Genomic DNA, 12,469 nt, shown 5'->3' on the forward strand with positions numbered 1-12,469 from the left:
TCACAAGACCCCCACCCCAAGATGTTAAAACACACAGATGCATCCACGCCTCGCCCAGCATTTTGGAGTGTTATTGTCCTGATGGGGCAGGACGGGGGAGGGGGGTTGGGGAGGAAGGGGGAACGTAAAGTGGTAGCCCAGAATGTAGAACTGCACCAAGCTCAAGGTTCTGCTCATTGCAACATCATCTCTTACATCAGGGCCAGAACCTTATAGAACAAAAGGCAAGCAAGGGATCAGAGCTGACACCACAGACCATAAAGTGGGTCCTCTGCTACCCGGAGAAGTGTGGTGCCGCTCCGCAGAGCCCCTTCCCAGTCCAGCGTGGATCAAACCAAGCAGGAGCAGGCAGCAGAAAGCAGGAACAGCACGTGTCCCAGCACCCTACATCTGTCTTGCTGCACACTGCAGGCTGCGCCATGCTTGCGCTCCGTGGCAGCCTAAGGAGGCTATCGCAGGCTCTGGTGCATCAGGTAGAGGCTACCGGTTGCCAGCGGGGAAAGTGGGCAGAGCTGAGTGGGGTACTATAGTACTGCACATTCTGTTAGCGCTTGAGGCTGTTGCCAGTGGGATGTCTCAGTTCCCAGGTACCAGCATGTTGTGGCATGGGAGAACCTTGTCAGTTAGGACGGGACTGGAGCTTCTGGAAACTGGACTAAGCTGTGATGAGACCGTCACTAAAGGAGCCCACCATTCAGCCCTAACTGTTGAGCACAGGCTTATCCAGGGAATAAACTCAGTATTTTGGTCCAGACTTTTACTTACCCTAGTGGAGGAAGAAAAATCAGGTTAGTCTCGCCTAGAACCAAGTAAACCCTGAAGAAGAGACTAAAGGCTACTCATCCAGTGCTGTCCGCGCAACGTCACCAATGGTCTCCTTACGATGTTTCTCTGACTTTGTTTGGTTTTTGATTTTTAAATCAACGTTCTTTTTAATGAGTCAGTGCTGGCAAGATCAAGTCTTAAATTGGACATAATGAAGTCTATGACTTTTCCCCATTGTAATTCTGACTCTGCAACAGAAATCTGGGAAATGATTTTATCTAGTCACACACACTTCCTCCTCTGGATAGGTTTCCTCCTGTGTATCATGTCCAGGAAATAATAAAAAGTCTGTGGCCTTGACAATTATTGCATTCTCCAAATACACACTCACTCTTTGAATCAACCTATAAAATATTGTGAATGCCATTGGCCCACTTCCTGGGGTTTTATTCATTTCTAAACTATAGATAATAAGCACTTGTTCTAACAATCTCATTAGTAGATTTTGGTTCAAAGCACACACACAAAAAAAAGTCCATCAAATGCAGAGCTGCCTGCAGATTTTTATAGGAAGTTTACTGTTTTGAGCAGTGTGGTGGTTTGCATAAGTATGCCCCTTATAGACTCACATATTTCAATGCTTGGCCCATAGGGAGTGGTCTTATTGGAGTAGGTGTGGCCTTGTTGAAAGAAGTATGTGTGTGTCACTGTGGAGATGGGCTTTGAAGTCTTACATATACTCAACCTATGCCCAGTGTGGCACAGTTTCCCTTCGATGACTATGGATCAAGATGTAGTACTCTCAGCTCCTTCCTTAGCACCATGTCTGTCTAGATGCTGCCATGCTTCCTGCCATAATGACATGGACTAAAGTGTAAGCCTCTGAAAGTGCAAACCAGCCCCAATTAAATGCTTCTGTATAAAGTTTCTATGGTCATGGTATCTCTTCACAACAATAAAGCCCTACCAGTTAGTACCAGAAGTGGGGTACATCTCTGTTCTTGGGATATTTTAGCAAAGAATTTGGTTGCATTTTGCCCTTGTTCAAAAAGATTGCCTGAGGCTAAAGTGAAGAGTTCAGATTAATTGCCTTGGTAAAGGAAAGCTTAAAATAGCCTAGAATAGACTCTGTTATATGTTTACTAATGTTCATTCTTATAAAGAACATTTTGATGAAGTGGAGCAAGCTGAACAAGGAAAAATACAAAATGTATGAATTCTAGGAGAATAGGAACACCAGGAAGTGAAATAGAGCTAACTCCTGTGTTCAAGGGGATAAACAGATTCAAGATATTAAATGAATACAGAGAGTAGAGACCTCAATGCAAGATCCCACACAGCTAAGTTTCCATCTTGTAAGAAGGAATTAAAGAACAGTTTAGGTCCAGGCATGGTGGTACATGACTTTAATCCCAGCACTCAGGAGACAAAGGCAAGCAGATCTCTGAGTTCAAGGTCAGTCTACTGAGCAAGTTCAAGAACATCCAAGCTTAGGAAACCACAGTATCCAAAAAGTTGGTAAAGGTGTAATTGAACGAGGGGGGCATGACCCAGCCCGAGAAAGCTGCAGAATTTGGCAGCTTTGACCATGTGGTTCTGGTTTCTGAATCAAGAATAAAAGAAAGAGGTTATAGAATCTCCGTCTGCAACTGAGGAAAGTTTCTGAGTCCAGGTGTATGGCAGGGGTTTCTCTGCATGGAGGCCAAGAAGGGCCATTGTTTGAAACTGTAAAGATGGAGCCCCCAAAATGTTATAGATGCCTGAGCCATGGGATAACCAGTGAAGAAAATGGCTAACAGGGAGAGGAATCAACTCAAGAGAAAAAAAAAAAAAAAGTGTGTTGCAGTCAACAAAACTGAAAGGAGTTGGAGATCCAAAGAGTACTTTGACATCAGACATGGAGATGCTGAGTTTGGAGTTTGCCCCACTGGGTTTTGGTCTTGCTTTGGTCCAGTATTTCCTCACTATGCTCCCCTTCCTATGTTTTAGAACAGTAATTTATATATTGTGCCATTATATGTTGGAAGTAAGTGATCTGGTGTTTTTTATTTTTATTTTATAGGGGATTATAGTTAAGAGATTGTATGAATCTCAGAAGAGATTTTGAACTTTGGACTTTTAAACATTGTTGAGACTGTGATAGACTATGTGGAAATGTATTTTACATCATGTTATGGCTACAAGCCTATGGGAGCCAGGGAGTGGAATATGATGGTTTGAATAGGTATGGCCCTCATAGTCTCACGTGTTTGAATACTTGGCTCAGAGGGAGTATCTAGTCTTTTTTGAGTGGGTGTGGCCTTTTTAGAATAGGTGTGGCCTGTTGGAGGAACTGTGCTACTGTTGGGGTGGGCTTTGAGATCAAGCTATACCCCCAACCCATGTGACTCACAGTCTCCTCCTGCTGCCTGTGGACCAAAATGTAGAACTCTCAGCTCCTTCCCTAGCACCATGTTTGCCTGGACACTGCCATGCTTCCTGCCATGATGACAATGGACTAAACCTCTGAACCTGTAAGCCAGACCCAGTTAAATGTTTACTGTATAAGAGTTTCTATACTCGTGGTGTCTCTTCATAGCAATAAAACTCTAACTAAGACAAGCAGTAAGAATATAGTTTAGAGTAGAAATCAATGGAATGCACTGAAGGGAGAAAATTGTATTAAGCTTTAAATAAAGTAGTGTTTCATAAGCAAAAACTTATAAAGAAAAAAAGATTTCTTCTACTACTCAGACTAAGTTGTCAATGTGTATAGTGATTTTTCCAGTTTTATATTCATTTGATCTGCTTTAGCAGATTCTTCTGGTATTATTAACTTCATGAAATTGGTGCATGATAACCCAACTTGAAAATAAGATGGGTTTTTATAGTATGATGTCATACAGTATATGGACACATACTCAAGGTAATTTCCAACAAAGTATTTCCTAGGGAAAAGTGCTCTCAGAACAAAAAGTAGAAACTTACATAGTAAGTTAAAAAAAAAAAAAAAGAAACCTTGAGAGGCATTTCTACCATGTTGATATAACTGAATGCATTAAACTCCATCTTCACTCTATATTTCTCATAAGAAACTGATAGTGATTCCAATTTGGGAAATGATTTTTTAGCATCCATGCTCTATTTGCATAGTTCCCAATCTGTGGGTCATGACCCCTTTGGGGTCACATTTGAGATATCCTCCATATCAGATATTTATATTACTATTCATAAAAGTAGCAAAATTACCATTAAGAAGTAGCAACAAAATAATTTTATTGTCCAGGTCACCACAACATGAGGAACTGTACTAAAGGGTCTCAGTGTTAGGGAGGTTGAGGACCACTGATCTATTACCAAATTTATGATGCAGTTGGACCAATAGCATCCTAGTGCATTGCCTACATTCTAGTTCTATTTTTGCTGAATGTAGGAACAATTATTTGACCTGAATAGCAATTTCTCTTTTTAAGAAAAGTTTTCTTTAAGCTGGGCATGGCAGCATAAGCCTTTAATCCCAGCAATCAGGAGGCAGAGGCAGGCAGATCTCTGTGAGTTTGAGACCAGCTTATTCTACAGACTTCCAGGACAGACAGACATAGAGAAACTCTGTCTCGAAAAACAAAACAAAAAGCAATTTTTCTTTGGGTAAACATGTTCATTGTGTATGCCCAAAGATATGCAGTCTACAAAGTTCTTTCAGATATGAGCTCTACTCACATACACTATGGATTAAAAGAATATAAGGGAAAACAATTTATGGGACTATCACCAGGCGGTGGTGGCACATGCCTTTAATTTCCCCAGCATTAGGGAGGCAGAAACAAGTGAATTTCTATGAAATCTAGGCCAGCCTAGACTACAGAGTGAGCTCCAGGACAACCAGGTCTACACAGAGAGACCTGTCTTGAAAAAAAAAACAAAACAAAAAATTAACAACAACAACAAATCCTAATTGATTCTCTGGCACAAGAGACTTTCTAAGATAGCACTGCCTTAGTCTGGGGCAACTTTCCATGAAGAGGTTACTTAACGTGTTTAACAGTAGACATCTTTGAATCTACTAAAACACGTCTATGGAGAGTTGAAAAGAGAAGTGGAAACAGGGATTCCAATTCAGTGCCAGATTTGATTGGAAAGATGTCTAAGTTCTGCCATCCCTCAAATGCTCAAATTTGGTTTATCTTCCCTCAGGTGTGCTCGTCTTTCACTACTGGCCACAGTCAACAAGAAGGAACATTCTATGAATTTTGTACTTATTACCTTAAGCCCGCAAATGTGGAAGAGTTCCTGTACAATTTTAAGAAAAATGTTCATCTTCGGACAGCTCACTCTGAATTGGTGGGATATTGGACTGTCGGATTTGGAGGCAGAATAAACACTATATTCCATATTTGGAAATATGGTATGAGTTACCCAGTTCAAGTGTTCACTATAGATTTTTATCATGCTACATGAGTCTTAGATGTCTATACATTAGTATAGATACAGATGAAGGAGAATTGTTTTTAAAAGCGTACAGAACCAAAAAGTAAATTTAGGACCATTCTTCTTGGCCCATCTTTTATAACCCTTTTCCAGAATCTAACATTATAGCTGGGAAATTACGAGCTATCTATCAAATCATTAAATTTTAGACTCCTCTTCTCAAAAACTTAGAGACTTATTAGAACACTGATTTAATGCAAGACTTAAAACTGTTCACAAAACCCAATTAAGATGACAGAATGAGAGAAGTATCTGATGCTAGCTAGACCTGGTTATCAACATCTTAGTGGAAACACTTCACACATTCAGGATTTTGTGTAAATGGAGGCTGAGAGAGGATGGCAGTCAACTTTTGACCTCCCCTCAGCTCCAATTAATTTTGGTTCCTTTCTACACCCCAGAGTGTTACAGAAGTCACTGCCATACTACTTTAAGAATTAAAAGAATTTTACTTTAGCATTACCACGTGTTCTCCTACTGAAGCTATGCTGCCTTGAAAAAGGAGAATAAGTCACAAAATTATTCAAAAATGTTGGTTAACTTGTAAAATCTACTATTAATAGACTACATTGGGATTTGAGCATGTTCAGCAAACTCTTAATAATTAATTTAGTGTTTGGTCATCTATGTTCAATTAATGCTCACACAATTCTTTAGTGAGAAAAGATTCATTCTGTGGATGGCATGGGTATGCTTTGGGTTTGGTTGGATTTTGTTTTGTTTTGTTTTTCTGTTTTGAAAGATAGAAGACACCAATAATATAGCTTATGCTTCAAATGTGGTTCATGTTAAACCAGGACCCACTGGAAAAAGTAGTTAAGTCCTGCTTGTTTCACTTTAGGCTGTAAGACGGGTGTTATTTCGTATCCCTCAAATAAACTATATAAATACTTTACCTTAGTCTCATGAGGTCTTTACAATAAATATAGTAGTAGGCTCATACATTGGTAAACATGTCTGTTTCCGTATCTTAGAAAGCAGAGAAATGAATGCTGGGGAGAAATGTTGGGTGACAACAGTAAGGGAATTAGCACTTGTCCTTTGGAAGTTATTTGTTCAAAGGAAAAGATATCAAATACATTCAAGTTTCACTTAGGTTAACATGTATTCAAGATATATCTTGACCATCTACCATTACTACCAAAGTAGAATTTATCTTTCAGCCGATACTGTTAAATAATAAGTCTGGTCCATATGGCAGTGTTAAAAGCTGCAAACCTGAAAGCTGACATTATATTATTCACCATGTCACAGACTGAGAAACTTAGCTCCTGTCCACAAGTTCCTTCAAAGACCCTGTGAAACGCATTCAATGTCAGTGCAATAGTTGTCTCCCTTTCTTTCACCCTAAAGATGAGGAGCAACTTGATGCTGATGTCACATCAGCTGTCCCCAGATCCACAACATGGTGGACTTGCATGTTCTAGGTTAATGAGGTGGGAGTGATCCAAAGAAGCATAGCTATTAAATCAATTCTTTAAAAACAACAACAAAAAAAAAAAAACCCAACTTTTCTTGGTGTTTTTCTTCTACTACAGATAATTTTGCTCACCGTGCTGCAGTATACAAAGCCTTGGCCAAGGATGAGGATTGGCAAGAACGGTTCCTCATACCAAATTTGCCTCTCATTGATAAACAAGAGAGTGAAATTACCTATTTGGTACCATGGTGCAAAATAAGAACGCCTCCCAAGGAAGGTGAGTCTTTCTTAGGCACTGTGAATTGTCATGACTGAAATAGTACATATTTTAAGTTCTAATGTGCTTTGGGACTGAGGGAGAGTCCTTTTTACTTGTGGACATAAGAGATTGCTGAGATAAAACAAAGTGCACCTCTTTTTTTTTTAAGATTTATTATTATACATAAGTACACTGGAGCTGTCTTCAGACATGCCAGAAGAAAGCATTAGATCTCATTACAGATGGTTGTGAGCCACCATGTGGTTGCTGGGATTTGAACTCAGACCTTCAGAAGAGCAGTCAGAGCTCCTACTTGCTGAGCCATCTTGCCAGCCCCAAAGTGCACCTCTTTGTTTATCCTTTATCATCTGTGTAATCTTAATAGCAAAAATAAGTTTAAACATGGACAAGGGGGTTTCTAGGCACAAAATTAATGGAAAATAATACAAAAGTAATTACTACATCTGTATACATGTGTATACATGCACAATCCTTCAAATATGAGCATGCAGAGCAGGCTTCTACTGAAACCAAGTAAATATAAATAGAAATAGAAATTCCTTGGCTATCATCTTTAAAAGCGTTTTTTCCAAAATCTAGGAATCTATGAACTGTCTACTTTTCTGATGAAACCTGGTGGCCCAGCTCTATGGGGTGACGCATTTCAAAGGGCAGTAAATGCCCATGCTGATCAAGGCTACATTAAACTAATTGGTGTGTTCCATGCAGAGTATGGATTGCTCAACAGAGGTACAGCTATATATTTATTTTTAAATTTCCGTGTATGTTGGTGACTTATTCATCTTCTAAGATATATTGTTACAGTTTATATGTATCGACAAGATCTTGTACATTTTAAGTTTTAAGAATCTCTTATTTATAATTATATATATTTATAATTATATATAACATATATAAATAAATATATAACATCTCTTATTTATAATCTAACACACACTAAAACTATTTTGAAATGCTAAACTTCTATTTTTTTTCTGACCCATAAAATGAGCAAATTTTAACAACTACAAGAGCCTCAAGAAATAGTTTATTCCTTTTATAATCCTTTTATTCCCCTAAATATATGATTTTCAGTACTAGGGATTGAACCTAGGACCTTCTGCATGGGAGGCAAGTGCTCTACTACTAAGTTATATTCCCTGTCCTAAGTAGGCTTCTATTGCTGTGATGAAACACCAGGACCAAAAGCAACTTGAGGATGTGAGGGTTTATTTCAGCTTATACTTCCAGTTAATAGTCCACCATGAAGGAAACTCAGGGCAGCAACTCAAGGCAGGAAACTGAAGGCAGAAACTGAAGCAGAAGCCATGGAAAAATGTTGGTTACTGGCTTGTTCCTCGTGCCTTCCTAAATCTGCTTTCTTACCCTACCCAAGTTCATCTTTAAGCCAAGAGTGACATCATCCTCAATGGCCTGGATTTGTCCCCACCAGTCTTTAATCAAGAAAACTGCTCCACAGGCTTGCTTGTGGGTCAATCTGATGGGACACATTTCCTCAGCTGAGGTGCTCTCTTCTTAGCATCTCAAGTTAACAAAAAAAGAAAGGAAAAAGAAAAAAACCTAAAAAAAAAAAAATACTCATTTGTCAACCTGGCATGTAAACACACCATGATAATGAACTTTCCTTTCTTGTTTGTCCTTGTCTTATTCAGAGTTTCTATTCCTGCACAAAACACCATGACCAAGAAGCAAGGAGGAAAGGGTTTATTCAGCTTATACTTCCACATTGCTGTTCATCACCAAAGGAAGTCAGGACAGGAACTCACATAGGGTAGGAATGTGGAGGCAGGACTGGATGCAGAAGCCCTGGAGGAATGCTGCTTACTGGCTTGCTTCCCCTGGCTTGTTCGGCTTGCTTTCTTATAGACCTCAAGACTACCAGCCTAGGGATAGCACCATCCACAATGGGCTAGGCCCTCCCCCCTTGATCACTAATTGAGAAATTCCCTCACACCCGTATCTCATGGAGGCATTTCCTCAAGGGAGGGTCCTTTTCTCTGTGATAACCCCAGCTTGTGTCAAGCTGACACACAAAACCAGCCAGTACAGTCCCCAAGACATACTGTTAATATTACCACAGTATAAAACCTAGAATAACTTTAAAATTCACACAGTCTTTAAAAGCTCAAGCTCTTTAAAATATCCAAAGTCTCTGTGGGCTCTTGTAAAATCAAAAGGAAGCTACTTTCTTATCCTAAGATGGATGAACCAGGGCACAGTATCAATTAAATTCAAAGCAAATCCAAAATTCTAACAGTATAAAAAGTTCAGTGCCTGACATCTGGGATCTATGCAAGGATCTTCTGGGCAGCAAGGGCCCTTGGATGCTCCACACCTCTAGTTCTGCCAACCTCAGCCCACACAGCTTACCCCTTGGCCCACTCGGAACCACAGCTGCCACTGTCCTTGGTAATCATCCCACTCTCCTGGCATCTCCAATATCTCTGCTGCAACTGAAGCTGCGTCCTCACCAATGGCCTTTCCTGGATGCTCTCCAGGGACTCCAGCCCAGCTACACAGGGCCAAGTCTAAGCTGCTCTCCATGGCCCCTGTATGCCCTCAAAACCAGTACCACCTGGATGACCCTTATGCAGTCATTACCAAGTTCAGCTGCCAGCAGGAGATGGAAAGACAACATAAAACATAGTAGGAAGTCATACAGTTTGGGTCTTGAATTCCTTTATCTATCTTACTTTGCTTGACTTTTCAAGTCTGTTTCATTTCTTCATCTATAAAATCAGTTTGACTAGTTAACCTATAACCTTCTCTGCCAAGTCTCTGACTCCTCTGAAATCTTACCACTGAAACACTTAGTATCGCTCTTTTAACTTGAAACCATTGGACTTTTTAAGACTTCGTTTCTCTGTATGAATGTGCAACTGAAACAGCTTTTGATTTGCCTCTGCAGTTCATGTTCTGTGGTGGTGTGAGAACGCAGACGCTCGGGCAGCTGGGAGACGTCAAGCCCATGAAGATCCCAGAGTCGTGTCTGCTGGTGAGCTCTTTCAGGAGGCAAGCGGTATTTTTAGAACCAGCTTGATGCATCTAATAACGTTCTGTGTTTTATGAAATGTCTTTCCAGTCCGGGAAAGTGTCAACTACCTAGATGCTCAGCAGAACATGTTCCTCATTCCGTGGTCATTTTCACCACTGAAATAGTTTCCTAACGACTGTCTTAGGAGCTGATGTGAGATGTGTCAGGGGCCAATGCTTCAATTCTCTCTAGAGAATTATTTCAGCTTTTATTTGAAGGGAGTGGTAAGTTAATTTACTATACATTTTAAAGCCCATTGAGGGCCCTTTTATTAAACCTATCTCTACATGGAAAATAAAGTTCATTTCCCCATTCATTAAAAGTAATTAATTTTAAAATAATGTTACTTTGTCCCCATGAAGTCTTTGAAGACTCTTTGGTTTATACGCTGACATGCCTTATTGTTTGTACTAGTATCTACATCAATGAGATCCTTTGTAACAAAGGATCACTAGTCACTTAGTGATCTAGCCACTAGATCACTTAGTCACTAGATCAAGATCCTTGTTCTTCATTTGTTTCAGAATACCTCTTCTGTAAGACAACCCTTTGTTCAATGAGATCGGATTTCCAAGTTTGTGACCATATTTTTTAAATTATTAATAAATATATGAATCGTTTTCATCTTGTCTTTTTGCCTGAGATGATTTTTGCTCTAGTAGTTTATTTCATACTATCAAATGGGATTCATAAAAATATTAACTTCTTTCATATGAAAAACTATAATAATCTGTGTTGTCTGTATTAATCATCAGTCACTCACTTAGAAAACAATAGATCAGCATACTATAAGTTATAATACCTCAGGTTTATATGCTGAAATATTATTAATAATTTACTAATATTTATCTCAATTTTTTTTCCTATTTAACAAAGACACTTGCGGTATCTTTACTTAAATGAGGTCATTTTAGATATGGAAACATTTGCCCTAATAAAAAATTACCAGAACAGGGTGTGGTGGCGCATGCCTTTAATCTCAGCACTCGGGAGGCAGAGGCACGTGGATTTCTGAGTATAAGGCCAGTCTAGTCTACAAAGTGAGTTCCAGGACAGCCAGGGCTATACAGAGAAACCTTGTCCTGAAAAACCAAATAAATAAATAAATTACCAATATATTCTGATGCTTTCATCATCTTCTTCAGAATTGATGTCATGCATAGAAAGGAATAATTTATCATCCTTATTGTAAATATGCCTACATTAAGGAAATATGGTACTTGTTATGATTTGGACCTAGAATGGTGCCCCTCCACCATCTCATCAGCTGAACCCTTCACCAACAAGTGACAGGGTTACTGAGTGGTGCTAGAAAGTTTACAAAGTAGGGCCTAGATAGAGAAAATACATCTCTGGTCTTGTGTCCTTGAAAGACATATTGGAATCTTGGCCCCCCTCTCTCCATCATTATTTCTTAGCCACCACATAGTGAGCTGCTTTCTTCCACCATAATGTGCTACCTCATGACAGTCCAAAGAGCAACTGTGCTAAGCAACCGTACCCCAATACCTCTAAAAACATAAAGCAAAATAAGCCTTTCTTCCTCTAAGTTTATTCTTCCCAGGCATTTTGTCATAGCCAGCCCTTCTCTGTTCCATCAGCAGTACAGGATCATTTCATCACAACTACACGCATGCACTTAGCCTGTACCATTTGGAAAGGAGTGACATGAGTCTCGCTGTTAGACATAGCATCATCCCACCCCCTGGGCAGGAAGGACAGGCAGTGTCCTGGTTTTTGCTTCTGTTGTACTGGCAAGTATGTGAGGGGTTCTCTATACTCCAATTCCCATTCAAAAGAGGTCCATGATGCTCTGGGGAACTAAGGCTATGGTGCACTCATCCTCACCAATCATGCAGGTCACATGTCTGCAAAAGAAGGACATAGTAGGGTCACCTAGGAGAACCTGGACTGTCGTGACACACCAGGATCTTTTGGAAAAGATGACAATGGTCTCATTTGTTTGTTCTTTTTTGGTCTTCAGTTTGTTTTTTTGTTTGTTTGCTTTTTTTGAAAAGGGGTCTTAGGCAGGCTAGACTAGTCTAGGACTCACTGTGTGGCTAATGATTTCCTCAAGGGCCTATCCTCCTGCCCCTACTTCTGTGCTGGCTAGTTTTATGTCAACATGACACAATCTATAGTCATCTGAGAGGAGGGAATGTCAATTGAAAAGCTGCTTCCATAAGATCTGAATGTAGGTAATCCTGTAGGGCATTTTCTCTATCCCTAACTGAAGGAAGAGGGCCTACCTAGTCCATTGTGGCACCACAGTGGACTGGTGGTCAAGGCTGGTGGTCCTGTATTCTATAAGAAAGCAGGCTGAGCAAGCCTTGGGGAACAAGACAGCAGCCCTCCATTGTCTGTACCTCAGCTCCTGCCTCCAGGTTCCTGCCCTGTTTGGGTTCTTGTCCTGACTTCCTTTGCTGATGGTCTATTATGTGTAGTTGTGAACCAAATCAACCCTTCTCTCCGCAAGTTGCTTTTGGTCATGGTGATTCATCAT

At 40.0% G+C, this 12,469-nt stretch overlaps 1 protein-coding gene across 1 annotated transcript; it reads left to right on the forward strand.

The window, feature by feature from the left end:
- The first annotated feature begins 228 nt into the window (after positions 1-228).
- On the forward strand, positions 229-10,549 carry LOC110293253 (protein NipSnap homolog 3A-like). Its single transcript, XM_021161122.1, has 7 exons — positions 229-473; positions 4,939-5,149; positions 6,771-6,929; positions 7,512-7,661; positions 9,841-9,927; positions 10,015-10,190; positions 10,491-10,549. The coding sequence occupies exons 1-6, from the start codon at positions 420-422 to the stop codon at positions 10,089-10,091; spliced, it is 738 nt and encodes a 245-aa protein (XP_021016781.1). The 5' UTR covers positions 229-419; the 3' UTR covers positions 10,092-10,190; positions 10,491-10,549.
- Positions 10,550-12,469: the final 1,920 nt, after the last annotated feature.

Source organism: Mus caroli, chromosome 4, assembly GCF_900094665.2.
Source record: "Mus caroli chromosome 4, CAROLI_EIJ_v1.1, whole genome shotgun sequence".
NCBI classification, from domain to species: Eukaryota; Metazoa; Chordata; class Mammalia; order Rodentia; family Muridae; genus Mus; species Mus caroli.

What these genes read in the sequence shown, in the direction of transcription:
- LOC110293253 (XM_021161122.1), top strand. Translation starts at nt 420, where the DNA reads ATGCTTGCGCTCCGTGGCAGCCTAAGGAGGCTATCGCAGGCTCTGGTG. An exon ending in AAGAACGCCTCCCAAGGAAG is followed by an intron (nt 6,930 to 7,511) that starts GTGAGTCTTTCT and finishes TCCAAAATCTAG; the next exon opens with GAATCTATGAACTGTCTACT. An exon ending in TCCCAGAGTCGTGTCTGCTG is followed by an intron (nt 9,928 to 10,014) that starts GTGAGCTCTTTC and finishes ATGTCTTTCCAG; the next exon opens with TCCGGGAAAGTGTCAACTAC.